The 17,986-nt window shown below is 44.3% G+C and overlaps 2 protein-coding genes across 5 annotated transcripts; both read right to left on the bottom strand.

Moving 5' to 3' along the window:
* Window positions 1-682: 682 nt before the first annotated feature.
* On the bottom strand, window positions 683-13,499 carry stx3b (syntaxin 3b). 4 transcript variants are annotated; one of them, XM_076046798.1, is made up of 11 exons: window positions 13,096-13,499; window positions 9,058-9,132; window positions 8,836-8,935; window positions 8,569-8,643; window positions 8,368-8,438; window positions 7,518-7,626; window positions 7,336-7,409; window positions 6,676-6,810; window positions 5,375-5,485; window positions 4,988-5,098; window positions 683-1,444 (listed from the first exon to the last, which is right to left on the bottom strand). In XM_076046798.1, exons 1-11 carry the CDS (start codon window positions 13,123-13,125, stop codon window positions 1,367-1,369), a joined length of 969 nt encoding a protein of 322 aa, XP_075902913.1. In that variant the 5' UTR covers window positions 13,126-13,499; the 3' UTR covers window positions 683-1,366. The 4 variants fall into 4 exon arrangements, 3 of the variants coding, with proteins under 3 accessions (XP_075902913.1, XP_075902911.1, XP_075902912.1); XM_076046796.1 differs by lacking the exon at window positions 4,988-5,098 and adding an exon at window positions 3,829-3,933 and having other exon boundaries at window positions 683-3,568; window positions 13,096-13,496; XM_076046797.1 differs by lacking the exon at window positions 4,988-5,098 and adding an exon at window positions 3,829-3,933 and having other exon boundaries at window positions 683-3,565; window positions 13,096-13,496.
* An 802-nt stretch (window positions 13,500-14,301) lies between these two features.
* ran (RAN, member RAS oncogene family) lies at window positions 14,302-17,109 on the bottom strand. Its single transcript, XM_076046799.1, has 7 exons — window positions 16,964-17,109; window positions 16,295-16,348; window positions 16,022-16,106; window positions 15,604-15,729; window positions 15,337-15,524; window positions 14,749-14,919; window positions 14,302-14,666 (listed from the first exon to the last, which is right to left on the bottom strand). Exons 2-7 carry the CDS (start codon window positions 16,328-16,330, stop codon window positions 14,622-14,624), a joined length of 651 nt encoding a protein of 216 aa, XP_075902914.1. The 5' UTR covers window positions 16,331-16,348; window positions 16,964-17,109; the 3' UTR covers window positions 14,302-14,621.
* Between the last annotated feature and the right edge of the window lie 877 nt (window positions 17,110-17,986).

Here is a 17,986-nt window from a genome sequence, read left to right as displayed (position 1 = left end):
ATGGACAAACACTTTCAAAGGACATCTAAAGATAGGTGTGTGTGTGTGTGTGTGTGTGTGTGTGTGTGTGTGTGTGTGTGTGTGTGTGTGTGTGTGTGTGTGTGTGTGTGTGTGAAATAACTAAGCACGCTGATGCTTTATCAATGTGTTAGTTTTATGTAATACAACCTGAAAGGCCTTATATATTATGTTTAATTACATATAAATAGAACTATTTGGAAATTGTAGTAAATATCGCTACGGGAATCATTTGTTTTATAGGGGGGAGGGGGGAAGGGGTCCGAATTATCCAGGAAAGCCGCATCCAAAGCAGCAAAACGAGCTCACCCTTACCTAAACTCCGCCCCTCCGTATGATGACATACAGAGCCTGCCTACTAGCGCAGTCGCTCCGGTTGGGACGATTATAAAAAAAAAAACAACAACCCCGAAATGGGAAATGAAATGAGGTCACGGAAGCTGCTCGACAACGCTGTTACGTCCTGCGTCTCCGAACAGGGTCACAAAACATGAAAGGTGCTCTGACAATCAAAGATTGTTGTGTCAGAATAAAGACACTCCGAATCTGTTTCTCTCTCTCTCTCTCTCTCCCCCCCCATCCTCGAAACACGCAGAGTCGATTCTTGTTGTAATCCCCCGGTGCAGGAAGCAGAGAACACACTCGTACTACGCACAGCATCCCGTTTTCATTACATAACAGGCTTTACTGGGTTGACATACAGCGAGTGACCGTTACAGAAAAGATCTTCAGCGCAAGCAATTATTTCAGACGCATACAGACAAATCGCGCACAACAAAAATCACACACAATTCATTTTAAGACACAACAATAAACAGGTCAGAAGATACTACATTGCAGAATATCCTATTGTATTTTTTTTTAAGACGCATGTAGTACATGTGTAAAATTAGACCACAAATTTAACTTAACCGCCATTTAAGAAATAACAGCATATATTCATTTTCTATGATGCAAATTTGAAAAGCACCACCAGGGGGCGACAATCTCCGATCGATTGACCTGACATGATTAGAAGTCTCACGGTAAGTCATTTGGCTGTGAACAGGCAGAGACAACATACACATAATACAAACACTTCATACAGCAACAAATGAATGTATGTAAAAGAGGAATAGAAGGGTAACTAGAAGGGACGTACTTTGCATATTAAGTGCTTGACTGATTTTTAAAATAAACTGAAATGAAGATGGAAATAATTGGGTTACATAAATATATTTTCTAATAATTCTTTCTGTAAAGGCAGCACAAAGACAAAAACAAATTCATACAAATTGAACTATGTTGTGATACAGTTTTAAGAGTGTGAAGCTTGGTCGCAGTGGCCTTGAGGGTGTCAAACCTCTCTTTACGAGAAGAAGCTGTAGAGATAGGAGAAGCCAACGATTCCAATGATGGCACAGCACAGTGTGATCATCATCTTTTTCTGTGGGGTTAAACAAACGCAGACAGTCATTGGACAACGGCAACCACAGCATTTAGAGTGAAGAACCGCTCTGAGGTCAACACAATTATTCACAATTGTGGGCAGGCTGGTTTGGGGAAACTACAGCAGAAAGGGGAACAAAGGGCTTCAAAGGACAGGATGTGTGCGTGTACGTGGTCGTTTGAGTGGTGTGTGTGTGTGTAATAGAGAAAAATATAATAAAGAAAATATTTTTTAAAATGCAACAGTCTTACCTCTTCTTTGGCACTCTCATTTTTTAAAGAATGCAAGTCTTACCTTTTCTTTAGCAGTCATCTTTAAAAGCTGTGCTTTGCAACAGGGTGGTTAACGCTGCATCGATAAGGTGTTGACAAAGGCGACAGTCCTATAAAAACTTTCACAGCTCTGCAAAAACTTGCAGTCAGTGAAGAGTTTCAACAAGTCAGTTACGTACTCGGGGCCTTGTCAATCACTAAGGGTGCGAGCAAAAAAACAAACAAAGAACTGCAAAGGAAAATACAAGTTATTAAAAAATATTTATTTTCCAGTCAAATCATTGTAGTAAAACAGCTCCGTTGTTCCCTTCTTCTCTTATTGGAGCTCCTGATGGCTGGTGTCAAAACTTGAGCAGAAGCATTAGGTTGTTGTGTGTTTTAGGACAGAAGCCGAGTGAACAGACCGCTTGATTCGCTCACTTTCACAAGCTCCCCATACAACCACAGCAGTTCAGACTTTTTGAGAGCTGAAAACCATCAATATACTCGGATAAATTATTTATGACAAGATTACAAAAAAGTTAAATAAGTCTATTCAAAAGGGCCTGATTGTAAAGTTATAAACTTAAGTATGTAATTATATGAACGCCAGGATCTCATCTCACTTGTGAGGGCAGCCACTGAATAAACCTTTATCTGCTACATTCTTCGCGTGCTTATAACCTGATTTGGCATCACTGGAAATATGCTAAAAAAAAAAAAAAACTAACACACAAACTACTGCAGTTAATTAACATGTAAAAAGGTTTTGTTTCCACTGGACTTTTGGCATGAAACATTGTACATTCTGTAGCATTTTGCTGTTCACATTTTGCCATGTAAGCTCATGACAGCGGCCGCCAACAGGGAACAGGTCACAAACATTCAGACACAGATGTCACAGTGTTCTATTACTTTGACAAAATAAGTTTATATATTATTATCCCGCATTATTTATTCTGCTGTTCTCAGCTCCACATGTTCACTGAAGTCGTTTCCACAAGTATTGTTTTTTTTTTTTTTAAATCCAAGGCGCAGGTCTATGTAAACTGAAGAATTGTAAGTCAGTACACCATCACTCTTTGAGTTAACAAAGCAAGATTCTTTTGAATATCGGCAGACAAAAAATAAATCTATTATTTACATGAACATCAAGGCACAAGTTACAACGATTCGGACATATCAAAGTGCTGAACTCTCCCCTCCAAAAGAACGTCTTCATAGATCCATCAGGGTGAACTAACAGTAGCTAGCTTTAAAATGACAAAATGTGTCTGGGCTCATGAGAGGGAAGAAACAATGTGCTTTTAAAAGGCCTCGCAGGGGTCAGATGATCAGACACAGAAAAGTAATTTCACGGGACAAACACGGATTCTAAGGCACTGAGGGTAGAAGAGTGAAATGTATTCGTGACAGTGGAGTGACTCTTTAATTTCCCTGCTGACAAGGGCAGAGATACGCCAGTTACTGTACCTCGGTTCAGCTTTGCTCTCATTTCCTCTTTTTTTTTTGCCAAAGCCCGGCAGTGTAATCAGGTTTCGAGGAAAAGATCTGATTAGACGAATGCTGAATTTCCCAAGTGTGCTTGTCCTTTTCCTTTTTTTTCCACTCAGCAGTGAATCCATTAATTCTACTTCCAATTTTACTTCCCTTCTGTTTGGTAATACGAAATGAAAGTCAGTTTCTTCTTTGGCGTGGCGGTGAGTGAAGGGGATGGAAATGCGTACACCGACGATGGTAACAAGCACAGCAGTCCCGCTGTACTTTCAGGGTGAGGATGAGGAGGATGTGGGTGATGATGATGATGACGATGATGAGGACGAGGATGACGAATGACCGCGGCGCGGACTGGAGCCCCGACGATCGTCTTCTAGGCACACAGAGACAGTGAAAAGCGTCACTGGCAGCTGGAAATGTGCTAATCCGTCCCGCGACAAGCCACTGTTTGCTCAGCGGCAACCCGAGGCAAATGTGACAAAACGCGGGGAGGGGGAAAAACACACAACACGCCCAAGAGCTCTGCGCACACAGAGACACACCTCCAGTTATCCCATCTGGATAGGGAGGGAAACACGCATGCCGAGCGAGACCTTTCCCAACACACGCAGCGTGTTGTCCACAGTCACTCACCGGCAACTCCTCCTCCGCTCAATTCTTCAGTCCCACTGACAACCCGATTATGAGAGCGAGGATGCCCAGCAGCACCAGCACAACAATCACTATTATCACCATTTTCTATAAGGAGGGAGAAAGTTGATGCCATTAGAATCAGTCCAATTTCACTCACCTAGACCACGGTGTAGCTTTGGAAACATGAACGCAAAATGAAAGACATTATTACGTGGCAACATAAATACAATCACGTTGTCATTTCAAGTGCTACTTTCACAAGCGAGGCAAAGCAAAAAAAAAAAAAAGAAAAGACAGAAAAAGCTCTTCAAAGTCAGAGGAACAGAAAAGAATGTAGCAGCTGCCTGGAACAAAAAGTCAAGGTTAAGGCTGAAAAGGAGAGACAAGAGATTAAGAAGCTACAAGAGTGTGTGTGTGTGTGTGTGTGTGTGTGTGTGTGTGTGTGTGTGTGTGTGTGTGTGTGTGTGTGTGTGTGTGTGTGTGTGTGCACGCGCGCGCGCGCGCGCTTGTTTATTCATGCTGCTGTTGGAGCAGACAATCAAGGGTCTCTGTTTTGGGTTTTAAAAGCAGCACAGACGGGGGTCCAAACACAGCAGGGGTGGCGGGGAGGAGGGGGGAGGGGGGACGGGCGTCCTGGAGGATGGGGGTCACGATACGTGAGCAGGTAGGGGAGGTCTTCATTTGATCAGGCAGGTTTCCCAAAAGGAAAAAGTTTTGTATGAAGAAACGATACGACTCATCATCGCACTCGTTCTAAAATTTTTCACACGTTTACGCCACGAACCTGCTGCTGCTTCAACAGCGACTGGATAAAATGGGGCCGGAGTGGCCGGCGGGTGGAAAAGATCATTTGAAGGATCACTGTGTTCCAAAACACGGAATACCGATTCCACAACTGATGCTTTATTCATGGCGAAAACATCTGTTTTGTCATGAACACGAATACCGGAAATATGAACTTATGTTGCAAAAACAAGTTTGGAACTGACCCCGTTCTACTGAGTAGCCAGACAAGCTAATTCTTTCTAATCTGCCGTCCCTCCACTTTGCATGCCCTGCATTAGTCATCGGCGTTTGATGCTTTTGTTTTGCCTTTGGGAAACCTGACTGCTCCTCCTCCTCCTCCACCTCCTCCTCCTTCTCCTCCTCCGTCACTCACACGTCGAGCCTCCTGTTGAAACTTTGCCGCTTTCTTAGTGTCCGCTACGGCCCGCTCCACAAAGCCCACCGACTGGTCCATGTTGCTCTCAATCCTGTCAATCATCCCGCCCTGACGCGGTGCACCGCGATAGAGAAGCAGCGAATGAAAATAAAGAAAACCCGCAGCGAGGGAGAGAGAGAGAGAGAGAGAGAGAGAGAGAGAGAGAGAGCGAGAGAGAGAGAGAGAGAGAGATGGCGACTGGAGGCGCAGCGGGAAAGGAATGAGTTTGATGTGTGATGAGTCCAACAGCGAAACAAAACCTTAAGCATCTGTAAAATAAATGGGGGGAAAAAAAAAGCAGAGTTGACACACAGACTGCTGCGGCGGATGGATACAGGACATTACCTTGCGTGCTTTGGTCTGGTACCTTACAGCTTTCTTGGTCTGTTCCTTTGCCTCAATTATGTGGTCCACAGACTTGGACACGTTCTGCTCTATGTTGTTTACTATGTCCCCCTAAAAAAAGAAAAAGAAAAACAGCAACAACAAACAGAGGTTTCAATTTCACAAGCAGAAGAGTGGGAATGCAAACTGTTACAGTGTTCAGCTGGACGTGCAGTTTTTAGATGTTGTGCGAGAACATTGCTGACAGCCGGGTGATTGACTTTGATTCCCTGGCCGAGGTCAGTGTGTTCTTTCTCGCGCTTTCAACAAACGCCTCAACAATAAGAATAAAAATAAACGACGACGGCCAGCACCAACATTCATCAACCAGGTGGCGGACTGGCTGTGGATCAGCTGCAGCTCTTCCGTCAGGAAACTCTGCCCTTAACTTTGCGGTTCTTGGAATTCCTGAAGCCAGGCAGACTAGTGAGAACATGCAAACTGCACACAGGGGCCGGGAATCAAAGCCGTGCCCTCCGTGCTGTGAGGCAACAGTGCTAACCACGATGGCGCCATGTCCTCCGAGTCCTCCCAACGTCCCGTTGAAACTTCTTAACAATTTGTATTCCTGTGTTTCTGTTGCAAATTCACGACACGGCCGCTGTGAGGAGTTTTGCATCTCAACATCTGTTTATCACACTTTTGATGCGTACAACCCTCAAAAAAAGGTCTCTAGCCGTCTTAACTCTGGATGGATTTGTGTTTATCATTTCACAACGGTGATATTTATAAAACATTCTTGCAGATTTTTTTCCCCCCAGATGTTGAAGATGGTTAACGCATCAAGTGTTTGTTAGAAAAAAAAGAAGAAAAAAAAAAGGGGGGGGGGCAGTACGAAACAAAGAGCGGAAGCCTTACCTCAAACAAGCCTTCCCCTCAGACAGCATGGTGCAAGTAGCAATAAACATGGGGTTAGACTCATGTCTTACATACAGTGGGCATATAGACACAGCATCAGGTCAACAACAGGTTCACTGTGTGCAATAAGATCTACTCTGCTGCCGACGGTGCACCTCGCTAAATGCGACCGCGTCGGTTCCGCCAATGTCGGACGATGAGGACGGTGACAAGTGGCAGGAGATTGATGGCGAAAGAGAATGAAAAGAATGCAACGGAGCTAGAAAAGAGGAAGCAGAGACGGAGCACATCAGGAGAGAGCACAGAGTGACAGGAGAGGCCGAGAATGGATGAATGAATGAATGAATGAATGAATGGATGAGAGGGGCAGTGAGGAGGTCAGGGTGGGCCAGGATGTGCTGTACCTGGCTCTCCACCAGCATGGCGATGTCAACAAACATGTCGTGCAGCTCCTTGATGCTGCTCTCCAGACGGACGATGTCTTTGTGTCTGGATTCGATTTCGCTCAGCGCTTGTTTGGAAATGCCAGAGTCCACAATCTGATAAGAGAGAGAGACAGAGAGAGACAGAGAGAGAGACAGAGAGAGAGACAGAGAGAGAGAGAGAGAGTTTAAATTGGGTTTAAATTGTTTGGATCTGTGGAAACAAGCACTGTCCACTAGATTCTACTACTATGCTCACCAAAATTAAAAAATATATATATATTGATCTGGTTCTTTTCTCATTAATTTGTGCACAAACGTCATTTTAAAAAAATGGGCCCTTTTTAACTGAGCGTCTAACCAATAATTCATTTGCATTCTGCACCCAAACCACAGTAAAACTGCAGCCATCTCCAGGTAATAACCTCACTGGCCTCTGTGTTAGGCATCATGTTGAACTTGACCAAGTCATTTTCATGATCCAACATGTACGGAGAATATTGCGTTAAAAAATAAAATAAAATTGAAATTGGCCAGTAAGTGTGCAGCACGTGCAGTGACTTTGTGCTCTACAATCCAGCAAACCCCAAACCGAACAGTGACCAGAGTGTCACAAGCCGGCACTGCAACGTTGCCACGTACCCCTGCAGTGAACACGGCAGCGTTGCCACTCTCCAACATCTCCTCCAGCTCCTCGTCTGTTGTCGCTTTCCCGGCTGAGGCGAGGCGGCGCGGCGCACAAAGACAGAACAGCTGGGGTGAACATCACGGACGACCTTTACGGTCATTTATCTGGCAGGGCAGAGGGCGGGATTATCGCTCACTGATCTCGAGCTGTCTCTGGATGCGTCCTTTACTCCTCTCCCTGAAGTCCACCTGGGCCTCGTTGTATTTGGTCATCACCTCCACGAACTTCCTGGACAGCACCGCATGCTGTGCGGGCAAAAAGAGGAAAAAGAAAATTTAAAGAAACGGCCCGAAGGCGGCAAAGATTTGACAATGGCAGCAGCAACGATGTGATGGCAATATGTGAGGAGCAAGATTTAAAGTCGCCGCTATCTGTTGACGGTTACAACTGACCTCACAGCACTACAGCTCTGAGCTGCCCCAGAATATCCAGAGCAGTTTCAGTCATTTAGTAGGTAAATGGGAATATAGTCTAATTAGTCAGTGCGGTTAAACCGTTCTCAGTAGTTGTGGGTTTAACTAGGAAAATTGTTGGACAATCTAGTCAGGATGACACACAAAGCAGTTGATCAGATAAGTTGGCAGTTATTAGCCAACGTCGGTTTCTTCACCCAAAGTCAGCTTCCTTCTCATTGAAACATTTGCCAACTGTTGTGTCTTTGGTGGCAGCACAACTGCCAGGACATCAGGTTTTCCATTTGGCTGAATAGCTGAACCATGCATAACAAAAACAGCTTAGTCTGCCTTGGTTTGGCCTGGCAAAAAGCAGTGTGGCCATGTGTGGCATCAAGTGTACATATTAGAAGACTTTTTTTTTTTTTTTCATCGTTTAAACTTCAGTTCTGCTTTTTACATGCGTGGTTGTGCCGACAAGCAGGTGTGATTGTTTGGCGTCAACAACTTCTTGCATGAGGAAAAGTGGCTACACGTAAAAAGAAAAAGGCTACACGAGGCGGAGGCGGCGACGTCGACGTGACGGCGATTTACCTGCGATTTACGTATCCGCATGTCAGCAGAAACCCTTTCCTGCTCTTCTGACTCCAGGTTCCTCTCGATGGCTGAGAGGAGACACACATCAGACAGTTCACTGCAGCTCACTGGCGATATTTTCCATCTCATCTATCAGACACGCAACTTCCAGGCGCAGGTGATTGTCTCTCTGCACGAGCAGGCAGCAGGCGCACTCACTCTTGAGTTTGTTTCTCGCGTTGTTGGCCATTTTCTTGATGTCATTAGTCATCGCCTCCAGTTGATTCTGTGTTTCTAATGAGGACGGCAGAGGTTGAGGATTAGAGAAAATCAAAGCAAAAGCAAATAAATAGGAGATTCAAATTCAGCGAAGTGCTGCTTTGTTTGCAGGGACGCACAACACGCAATGTGTAAAGAGGTCAAATGTAAGTGTGCTAAAAGAAAAAGAAAATCCAATAAACAGCTCATGATGTTGACAGTTCTTACCCTGGTCTGATGTGGGAGCTGACAGGATGACGGAGTAAAGCTTTTTGACTTCGGCTACATTTACATCAATTTTCTCAATGCTGTTCCGGATGTCTTCAATCTGAAAACGCACACGCACACGCAACACACCTCGTAAACAAGCCAATGGAAAGAGGAGACATGTTCCGAACACGAAAACAAACAGCTGAGCTATGATTGCTGGGCACCGAGAGCCACACAGACCTGAGAGAAGAACTCATCCATGAAGGCGGCGTTGTCCATGGCGATCTCCACCTCGTCGTCATCCTGATCGCATGTCTGCGCGGGATCAGAGGAGCAGCGGCGTCAGAGGAGCAGCACCAGCGGTTGCAGCGGGCCGGACGTGGCGCGCGCGACGGTCTTACATTTGTTTTTTGTTTTAGGTGTCAACAACGGCAACAGAGCCTCAGGATCATCGTTTTGTCTCCACAGTTAGAAAATCATCGTCTAGCTCAGGGCTGGGCTAACTTTTGGACATTGTGGTGGAGCACAATGGATTGTCAAATTTGACGGGGGGCGGGGGGCAGGAGCAGATGGGTGGAGTGTAGTGATGACCCACCTCACAGGAGAATAAAAATATATTGTGGGATATGCAGAAAACATGTCTTAATGTCAATTGAAAATGAACAAAAACATTGGAAAAGAATCTGTCTTTGAAGCCCGATTTTGAAAAAAAAGAAAGAAGATAAAATACATCTGTATTAGGACTCACTTAGCCTACTATTCGTATAATTTCTTAAAGTTCCGCAGGCCGGATTAAAATGCTTTAACGGGCCACATATGGCCCCCAGGCCGTAGTTTGCCCATGCCTGGTTTAGCATGAGCAAAAATGTGCGTCTCAGTTTATTAGCTTAGCACAGTGCAGACAGATTTGTCACTGTTAAAGAGTTAATGCTAAGCTAACCAAACAGTCAGCAAACACAGGCGTGGCGGCGTCAATCTTATTCACCATTTCTACAAATTGCTTCGATACGGACACCTCCCTGGATGGCGTCCGCCTTTTATGGCCACGCCCAATTTAGCCTCACTCATCAAAGCACTTCCTGGTTACTGGTTTCAGGATACTCGTAACCAACCAAAATATTGTTCTGGCCCTGACCAGCCGGCAGTGAGGGAGGCCTCACGCTGCCGAAGTCATAAATGTGTCACAAGGGTCAGTCGGGTAAACTCGGGCCAGGAAGCTCTTCAGCGTGAAGCACCACAGGGCCGATACAGAGCAAACACGCATCATCAGCTCGTGCGTTCGTGGCGTTTGACCACGAGGGAATCAAACTCAAACAGTGGAAAAGAACCAACTCGAAGGCAGGGCGACAGCTCACTTTTTCCCTCCCATTTCATTCACTTCTTCTGCATTTCGCAAAACGGAAAGCGGTTCCTGCGGTCGGCGTGAGAGTGAGAGAGAGAGAGAGAGAGAGGGTGAGTAAGAGAGAGAGAGAGAGAGAGAGAGAGGCCACGGCACGCTGCGCTTGTCGCACGTTGCAGCTCACTTCCCCGTCTCTCACAGGTCTGAAGTCTGAGACTTTACGGCCCTTCCGAGCGTCAGCGTGGATCAAAGTCGAGGTGTGGACAAAGTTAACTGACGTACGGCCGCGTGAGCTCCTCGCTCTGGTCAGCTGGCTCGCCATCCGCCTGCAATATCACCTCAGTAGATCAAACACCAGCCAAGCCGGTCAGTTACGCTGCTTATACTGACTCAAAGCTGCTCTTTCCCCCATACCACTCAGTTTGAGTTGTTCACTCATTCATCCATTTCTTTTCAAAGTGCCGTTTGATCACACGAAAGTGAACCTTTTCTTTGGCCATGTAGTAAAGACGTTTAAATGTCAAAGGCATTGTTAGTCTTTTTTTTTTTTTTTTTTAACAAACGACATAAAAATAGCCCTTTCCCCCATTCAAATTCTAAGCTTTCAACATTCGTCAACATTCTACTTCTACTTCTTCTACTTCTACGCGGAAATTTGAATGGCAAATACAGACGAGGCTGCTGGGCTCCGAGGGCTACTGGTGAAGTGAGCGCGGCTCCAAAACAACCATAAACCGTGACACACTGGCTGTTTTTCAGATCCCCCGGTGGGTTATTCATTGAACGCACGGCTGGCGCAGGAGGCCCAATTATTATGCTCCCTCACAAAGCACTTCTGCATTGAGCCGATAAGCACAAGCACTCACTTCCTTCCAGGCGCTTCTCATTCAGGAAAAGTGTGACGGGGGAAAAAAATGGCCGCATACTCTAGTCGGTATATGTTGTGTTTGCAATAAATCCGATGCAATATTGTTCAGAATGAGAAAGATCAACCCTTTACTCCTCTTCCACTGTAAGACACTGCTCCACAAATGACCATAAATTCAACCCCTTGCGATGTCACTAAGGGTAATGACATCTCAATGACCCCCAGTGCAGGTATTAGCTCCAACCAACCCCTGAGGTCTCCTTGCTCTTGTCTCCTTCCAAACATGCAAAGGTCGAACAAAGCATCAGTGTTAGCAGGAAGCTAAAGTCCATTTCTGAGGGCTATGAACATTTTGCTTAGCGAGCTCTAAAGTCTTTTTGGATGATTAGCACACCCGAGCTCGGGATGAAGAATAGATAAATAAAAACGGATAATAATGTGGGACGGAAAAGCCAATCGTCTCTTAAAGGGAAATCAGCACTTGCAGCCCAGTGCACTCGACAAATCAACAACACAACAAAAATAAATAGCTCGTAGGCTCAAACTGAATATCAAAATCAACAATAACAGAAAGAGAAAAAAAATATATACATATGTATAAAGAGAGGGATTTAAAAACACTTTTAGAAAGTTGTTGATCATCCCACCACTGGCCTTTACGTGATTTTGATTAAAATTGAGGCGGATCTGAAAATATTTAACGGTGTCTCCGCAGTGACAACCTTGAGACGTGAACACGAACCCTCAGCAGGAGTTACTGATATGCCAATGTCAGGCACGGCTGGGGAAGCTTTTGCTTATAGCGCGTTCACTGGTCAAGAGCGACACGCAGCACAAAATGTGACTGCAGACAAGTTCAACTGCAAATCAGCGTTTCGTATTGCTGCTCTTTCCTGAAACCTCGAACGTGTCAGGTGACCACAGCACCTCTGTCATGAGCTCCTAACAAGAACATATGGCATCCTGGTTCTCTAACCCCCCGTGACACGCGCACAGACACACCAATATACAGCCTGGATTACAGTCAGCAGGTTAAACATTAAAAAGGAAACTCGACAAGGGAAAACAAAGGTGGTGGGTCAGTGTGGTTATAGCGGCGTGTATAAATACAAAAGGGCACGGCTGGGAAATGTAATGTGAGTAAGGAACATTTTTGCAGGTGTTTGCCCCACTCTAATTTCAACTCCAACTTCCTGCACTGAAATGAGGCAATAAATAAGGCCAATAAGGTGCGCGAGATGCACAGGCCTGGAGGGAAGAAAAAAAACGGGCTGTTCTGCAACTTTACACATAGCAAATATTTAGCCCCACATATCTCAGGAAACACATTGCAACCCAGAGAGCGCCAACAAGGCCTCGGCTCCTTAAAAACAGTCACATCTTCTGTTTTGTAAACCTCTCTCCCTAAAATTAAACAGACTTGCTCTGATAAGCTTTGGACAAGAATCTCACGTTGAGAGACCGCCGTGGCAAAAGGGTGTGAGTTTGTTTGGTATTTACTGAAGATGAATACAACAATGCCATCAGGTTTAGAGAGGGACGAATTGAAGGGAATCGAACGCAGTTTAGCTAATTGCAGTTACATAATCAATTCACCACCGTGTAGCAGAGGTCTGACAAATAACTCTCTGACAGACGTGATTAGTTCTACCTAAAACACCGAACCTTGGTTGCTAACTTTTCATTTATATGTAAAGCGGTTAGAAAAAAAAAAAAAGGAAAAAAAAAAAAGGGAATTGTTGATCTCCTTTGGTTTAATGACAGTGACGCTGTCAAATCGAGGCCAATTCCAACACAAAAGCAGCAACACGGATCTGTGGGTTAACTGTTAAGGCATCCAATAACCTGCTGTTTTACATCCATTATGTCATCGCCTGAGAAAATGATGGCGCTCGGAGCAAATTATCAGCATGTAACGTGTCATATTTTGACGGATAAATCCAGTTATATTCCGCATAATTCGGAAATTGTATTCGATTTTATAGGGGTTTAAACTGGAGATGTTGTAAACTGTGTTTTCAGGATGAAGACTTTTTTTTTTTTTTTTTTTACACTTCCCGCACAAACTTACCGCTTTAAGTTGCTCCAATCGGTCCTTCATCTTTGACACCGCAGTCTCAAACCTTCAGGCGAAGAAAATGGCGATAATATTGTGCAAAAATGCCCCCAAAGTCTGGTCCGAACCACCGAATTCCTCAGCCAGCTGGTGAGCTAGCTGTCCGAGAGGAACCCGACGCCAGTAAGAAAGAAGTTGGAACTTCCCAGGAAACTTGACAGAGTTGTCTGAAAAAGCGACTTTATGGGAAAAGAAGAGCCTTTCCGTCGGTTTTCCATGCAATATGGCTGCTGGGTTTAAACCCCAGTGTTTTTTCTTTGCTAAATCTCCTCGCTCTGGGGATTAAAACAACAGTTGTGTAGAGCCGTATAATCTGCCTCTCCACTGGCCACCAGTAATCATTCTAACGCACTTTACTGACTCGCGCATGCGCAGAAAAGTGTCGGTGCGCGAAGGGGAAGCCACGCCCTTAGCCACCTGCAGCTGTGACGCGTTCACGCAATATTCGAAATTCTATATCGCATGAACGACTTCTGCTTTTACCACCGCGCCAGGGGCGAATGGCAAACGTGGCGATATTAATGTATTGACGGCTACAAACTTTTAATGTGGCACCTATGCGCTAATTAAGTTTACAATTAGAGCAGTGAGTTCGTTTTGAGAAAGGGCAAATAAGCATGTGGGTGTTTTAGAGGTAAATGTCCCTTGTACCTAAATTAAAACAGCGTGGTATGTCACATCTGTTGATCCCATACGTTTTCATAAAATGACAAATTTAAACGCATACGGTAAATTCACATCCATAGGGACACGCCACGATGGACGTTGAAGTTCTTACGTAATCTCGGACTCAGCGTCAATGGGGCTCTTGAAAAGGCTTTACTGCCCTCTTGTGGTCACAACTATTCAGTACATTTTAATTAAAACTGAACCAAGAAACGTTTTGCCAACCTTAGGTTAAATTTGTTGACTCCCCCAAAGTAACCAATTGCGTGTCCTCGGCCTTTACAAAAAAAGCCTACAGGCCCTGATGTTGTACTATTACAAGGGTCCATTATACATTTTTCATGCAGATTTATCTTCTATCAAAACCCTATAGGCCCCGTTGTTGTGCTAGCATTTCATGAAAAATCATGAAGTCTAAATATATTCAGTGAAGCTCATTTTGGTAAACAACCATCAACCATACAATCTCTTCACATACAAGAAAGAAAACATGTATATTGACAAAGTTTTTATTGAAAGAATACTCCCCATAGTGTGTCCAATACACCATACAGCATCATAATGTAAGCTGGTTGAGTGCAATGAAGGGTGCTCCAAGATGAAGAATAGCACGTTGCCATGCCAATGACTAGACTGGGATAGGTGAGTCTTCAACAGTGACATTAGAACCACAACTGTTCACCAATTTTTTTCTCAGCTTAAAACAAGCAACAAAAAAAAAGTCAAAAATAAAAATATCTGAAAAGGGATTTTACAGTAAAGGGGCAAAACAATTTCCTGTCAACAGCGGGTGGGGACTTTGGGGAATTAACAGGTTAAAGGTCGTCTTCATCGTCTGGGAGTGCCGTTTGTGCTGCAGCCTAAAGAGGAAACAGATTTTCAATATTTTGCTTAAGAATAAGAATATTTTAAACTGACATTGTCCCATTTGATCCTACTCACGTTAAGCTCTTCCTCATATTTCTGAGCAAGACTGGGATCCATTGAGACTTCTGGTGGGGCAAGGGCTGGCATTGCCACAAACTCAAGGTTAGGATCACCAACCAACTTTCTTGTTAGCCACAGGAAAGGCTTCTCAAAGTTGTAGTTGCTCTTGGCAGAGATGTCATAGTACTGGGGAACAGAAAATATCACAGGAAGAAAATTTGAAAACAATCAGATGCACCATGATGGACATGTTTTGTAGATTATCTGACTTAGACTATGGGGCAAAAGGCCATTATTTTATTTCATAATTATTCCATAACTGGAGTGCACAGCTAAAACCAAAACAAAGCAGTGAAGGACCCGTCACAACTGTTTTTAAATAGAATTTGGATAAAGAAAACAAAAGTCCTCATGAATGGTTGCAAGATTACTGCCAAGGCAGGTGTGCCATCAAAAGTGGCCCTTTAAGAAATATGATGTTAACGAGCTCCGATGACAGAATGCAACCCCCCCCCCTCCACACACACACACACTACGCAGATTTGCAATTCTGACAATGGTAAAAGTTGCATATTGACACTTTCAATGCCAACTGGCCACTACCTGCAGGTTCTTCTTGCGGTGAAACACAATGCTCTTGGCCTTTACTTTTCGGTCTTTAATGTCCACCTTGTTGCCGCAGAGGACGATGGGAATGTTCTCACAGACACGAACCAGGTCACGGTGCCAGTTGGGTACGTTCTTGTAAGTGACTCGTGACGTGACATCAAACATAATGATGGCACATTGCGCTGAGGAGGTGGAATGTTGAATGTTACAACTTGAAGAAGAAGAAAAACAAGCTGAAATGGTGAGAAGTAAGATGAATACCTTGGATGTAGTAGCCATCTCTGAGACCACCAAACTTCTCCTGACCAGCGGTGTCCCACACATTGTATACAATGGTTCCTCTGTTTGTGCTGAAAGACAAAGGGTGCACCTCTACTCCCAGGGTGGCTGAGGGGAAGGGAGATGACAATTATTTAATTATGTCAGAAAACAATTATTTACAGCTACACTTCAAAACATATTTTAAAAAGATGGGCAGTAGTATTTATATTTATATATGTATATATATATATATATATATATATATATATATATATATATATATATATTTATTTATTATGAGCGCGTCAGAATAATGATCGAAATGGAGCATTACTAGCTAGCGACGAGTCACCCAGACTGGAGGGAAATGGCGCAAAGCGCCGAGTGAGCATCGTGTACATGTTGAGGTACTACTCACCGACATACTTCTTCTCGAACTCTCCAGTGAGATGTCTCTTGACGAAGGTAGTTTTACCAGTTCCTCCATCCCCGACCAGGACGAGCTGCAAGAGAGCATCCAGTTAACGCTAGTTCCAACTGGATCTAGAACCGTACCGGAAAAAAGATTTCCCACAGTCGTCACATCCTAGCCTCGGTGCCACATGCGCATCCACCCATCAATCGGAACAAGTGTCGATTAGATAACAAAAAAAACAACATCAACGGCGATATTTGCGCCATGTACGCTTACCTTAAATTGGACTTCATTCCCACATCTGTCTGCCATTGAGTCCGCCGTGTATGTCTGAGTTGAACAAAAGGCGCGGTGGTTAGCACAACGTTATCCAAAGCTACCATTTCAATTGTTACATTAAAACTGGGGGAAAAACATTTCCATGATGTAGTGACAATTTAGCGTTTGTCCCTCACTCTGCGACCTAGATTCTGCTAAAATGTACGCAACGAACCAAACATCTCGAAACAGGCGCGAGGCAACTTGAATTCTAATACGGTATAGCCGCATAAGACGCTACCAGCGAATGCGCCATATTGCACGCGACCGCACTTTTTCTTGTTCGGTCGAGGCGATGAGCCGAGCCGAACCGTCCAGATCATTGCGGCCACGACAGATCCACTGAGTCTCGGCCATCGTGTTGTCAAATGTCAGCGCTAGACGCAAGTCGTGTTGAAATGAATTGGAAAATATTAAAGGCCAATTTCAAGAACAAAGCGGCAACGCGAGAGCACCATTAGCTCGCTGGCTAGCCTGCTAGCTCGCTAGCATGGCATGGCATGGAAGCCGTCCTCAGGCCGGCTTCACACGCCTGCCTGGCGGGACACATATCAATGGCCTACTCCTGGCTAAAACCCTCGCTCGATAGCCACGGACGGCATCGGGAGAATTGTAAGGATAGGATACCTGGTGGTTCACCGATTCTTCAAACCAGTTCGCTGACACGGTCGAGTTTGAATTTGAGCGCAGGCAGGCCGCAGTAGAAAAGGGACTGTAGACTCACCGCTATCGCCGCAGAGAGAGAAGAGAGCTAAATGGCTGCGTTCCCGGGAGATTCTGAGCGGCCTATGAGTAAGTTTCCGCCCTTATCACGTGATCACCGCCGCTGCCGTTTGGAAGTACTACATTTTTTGGCGGCGGAGGGGTGCAGTATGGCGTTCTGACCATGATTCAGCAAGTCTTTCTCACTTTTTTTTTTTTTTTAAACCCCCCGTCTAATTAGCAAGTCCACTAGTCTCAAGTGGCCAGTGCGGAGATCCGGCAGCAAAATGCATGGTGTTATTTTCATTTGGTTGTGTGTGACGTCGTTGAACCTGAGCACATTCTTTTAACAATAAACATTCCTTTGGTCACGGCTTCGTGCAAGTTCCACGTCGTTTCCTCAACCAGCCAAACTCTGCCTGATGTAATGTGGCCAGATGGATTTGTAAAGAAATAGTTTTGCCTAAATTGTTCCATGTCTTATGACCAGATCTATTTATCCTAACATTCAACCATAGTATTTTTCTAATGATACTACATGGCACATTTTTCACTGTGAAGAATTACGAAAAGAACTATGGCCTTTCTTTCTTTTTTTTTTATACGATAAAGTAGATAATAAATTATATTTATTATGACGTATTGGCTACATTTAGAGTATTTAGAAGTGTGACTGGCTCAGTTTAGTTGTCAGAACTCAAATTTCAACTCCTGAAATGGAATATTTTTCATCCTGCCATAAAAATGAAAATATCTGAATCCAAAGAAGATTTGACTTCACAAATAAAATTAAAAAAAACAACAACAAATTAACTGTAAAGTAATCACAACTCATTTATGAAGTAGTGGAGTTAACTTTAATTTTCAAATACATTATTTAAAAGACTTAAAAGGCTTTAAGGGGCAAGCACAGTGGTGCAGGGATTAGTGCAGTTGCTGGACAGCAAG

Source organism: Nelusetta ayraudi, unplaced genomic scaffold (assembly GCF_046127955.1).
Source record: "Nelusetta ayraudi isolate G7.1 ecotype Tasmania unplaced genomic scaffold, CSIRO-AGI_Nayr_v1 ptg000090l, whole genome shotgun sequence".
Taxonomy (NCBI): Eukaryota; Metazoa; Chordata; class Actinopteri; order Tetraodontiformes; family Monacanthidae; genus Nelusetta; species Nelusetta ayraudi.
The sequence above is the reverse complement of the archived record's forward strand: the minus strand, read 5'-3'. Positions and strand labels throughout refer to the sequence as shown.

What these genes read in the sequence shown, in the direction of transcription:
- ran (XM_076046799.1), bottom strand. Translation starts at nt 16,330, where the DNA reads ATGGCAGACAGATGTGGGAATGAAGTCCAATTTAAG. An exon ending in GGAATGAAGTCCAATTTAAG is followed by an intron (nt 16,107 to 16,294) that starts GTAAGCGTACAT and finishes GCTCTCTTGCAG; the next exon opens with CTCGTCCTGGTCGGGGATGG. An exon ending in GTTCGAGAAGAAGTATGTCG is followed by an intron (nt 15,730 to 16,021) that starts GTGAGTAGTACC and finishes CCTTCCCCTCAG; the next exon opens with CCACCCTGGGAGTAGAGGTG.
- stx3b (XM_076046798.1), bottom strand. Translation starts at nt 13,125, where the DNA reads ATGAAGGACCGATTGGAGCAACTTAAAGCG. An exon ending in GATTGGAGCAACTTAAAGCG is followed by an intron (nt 9,133 to 13,095) that starts GTAAGTTTGTGC and finishes GATCCCGCGCAG; the next exon opens with ACATGCGATCAGGATGACGA. An exon ending in CCATGCTGGTGGAGAGCCAG is followed by an intron (nt 5,486 to 6,675) that starts GTACAGCACATC and finishes TTCTTTTTTTAG; the next exon opens with GGGGACATAGTAAACAACAT.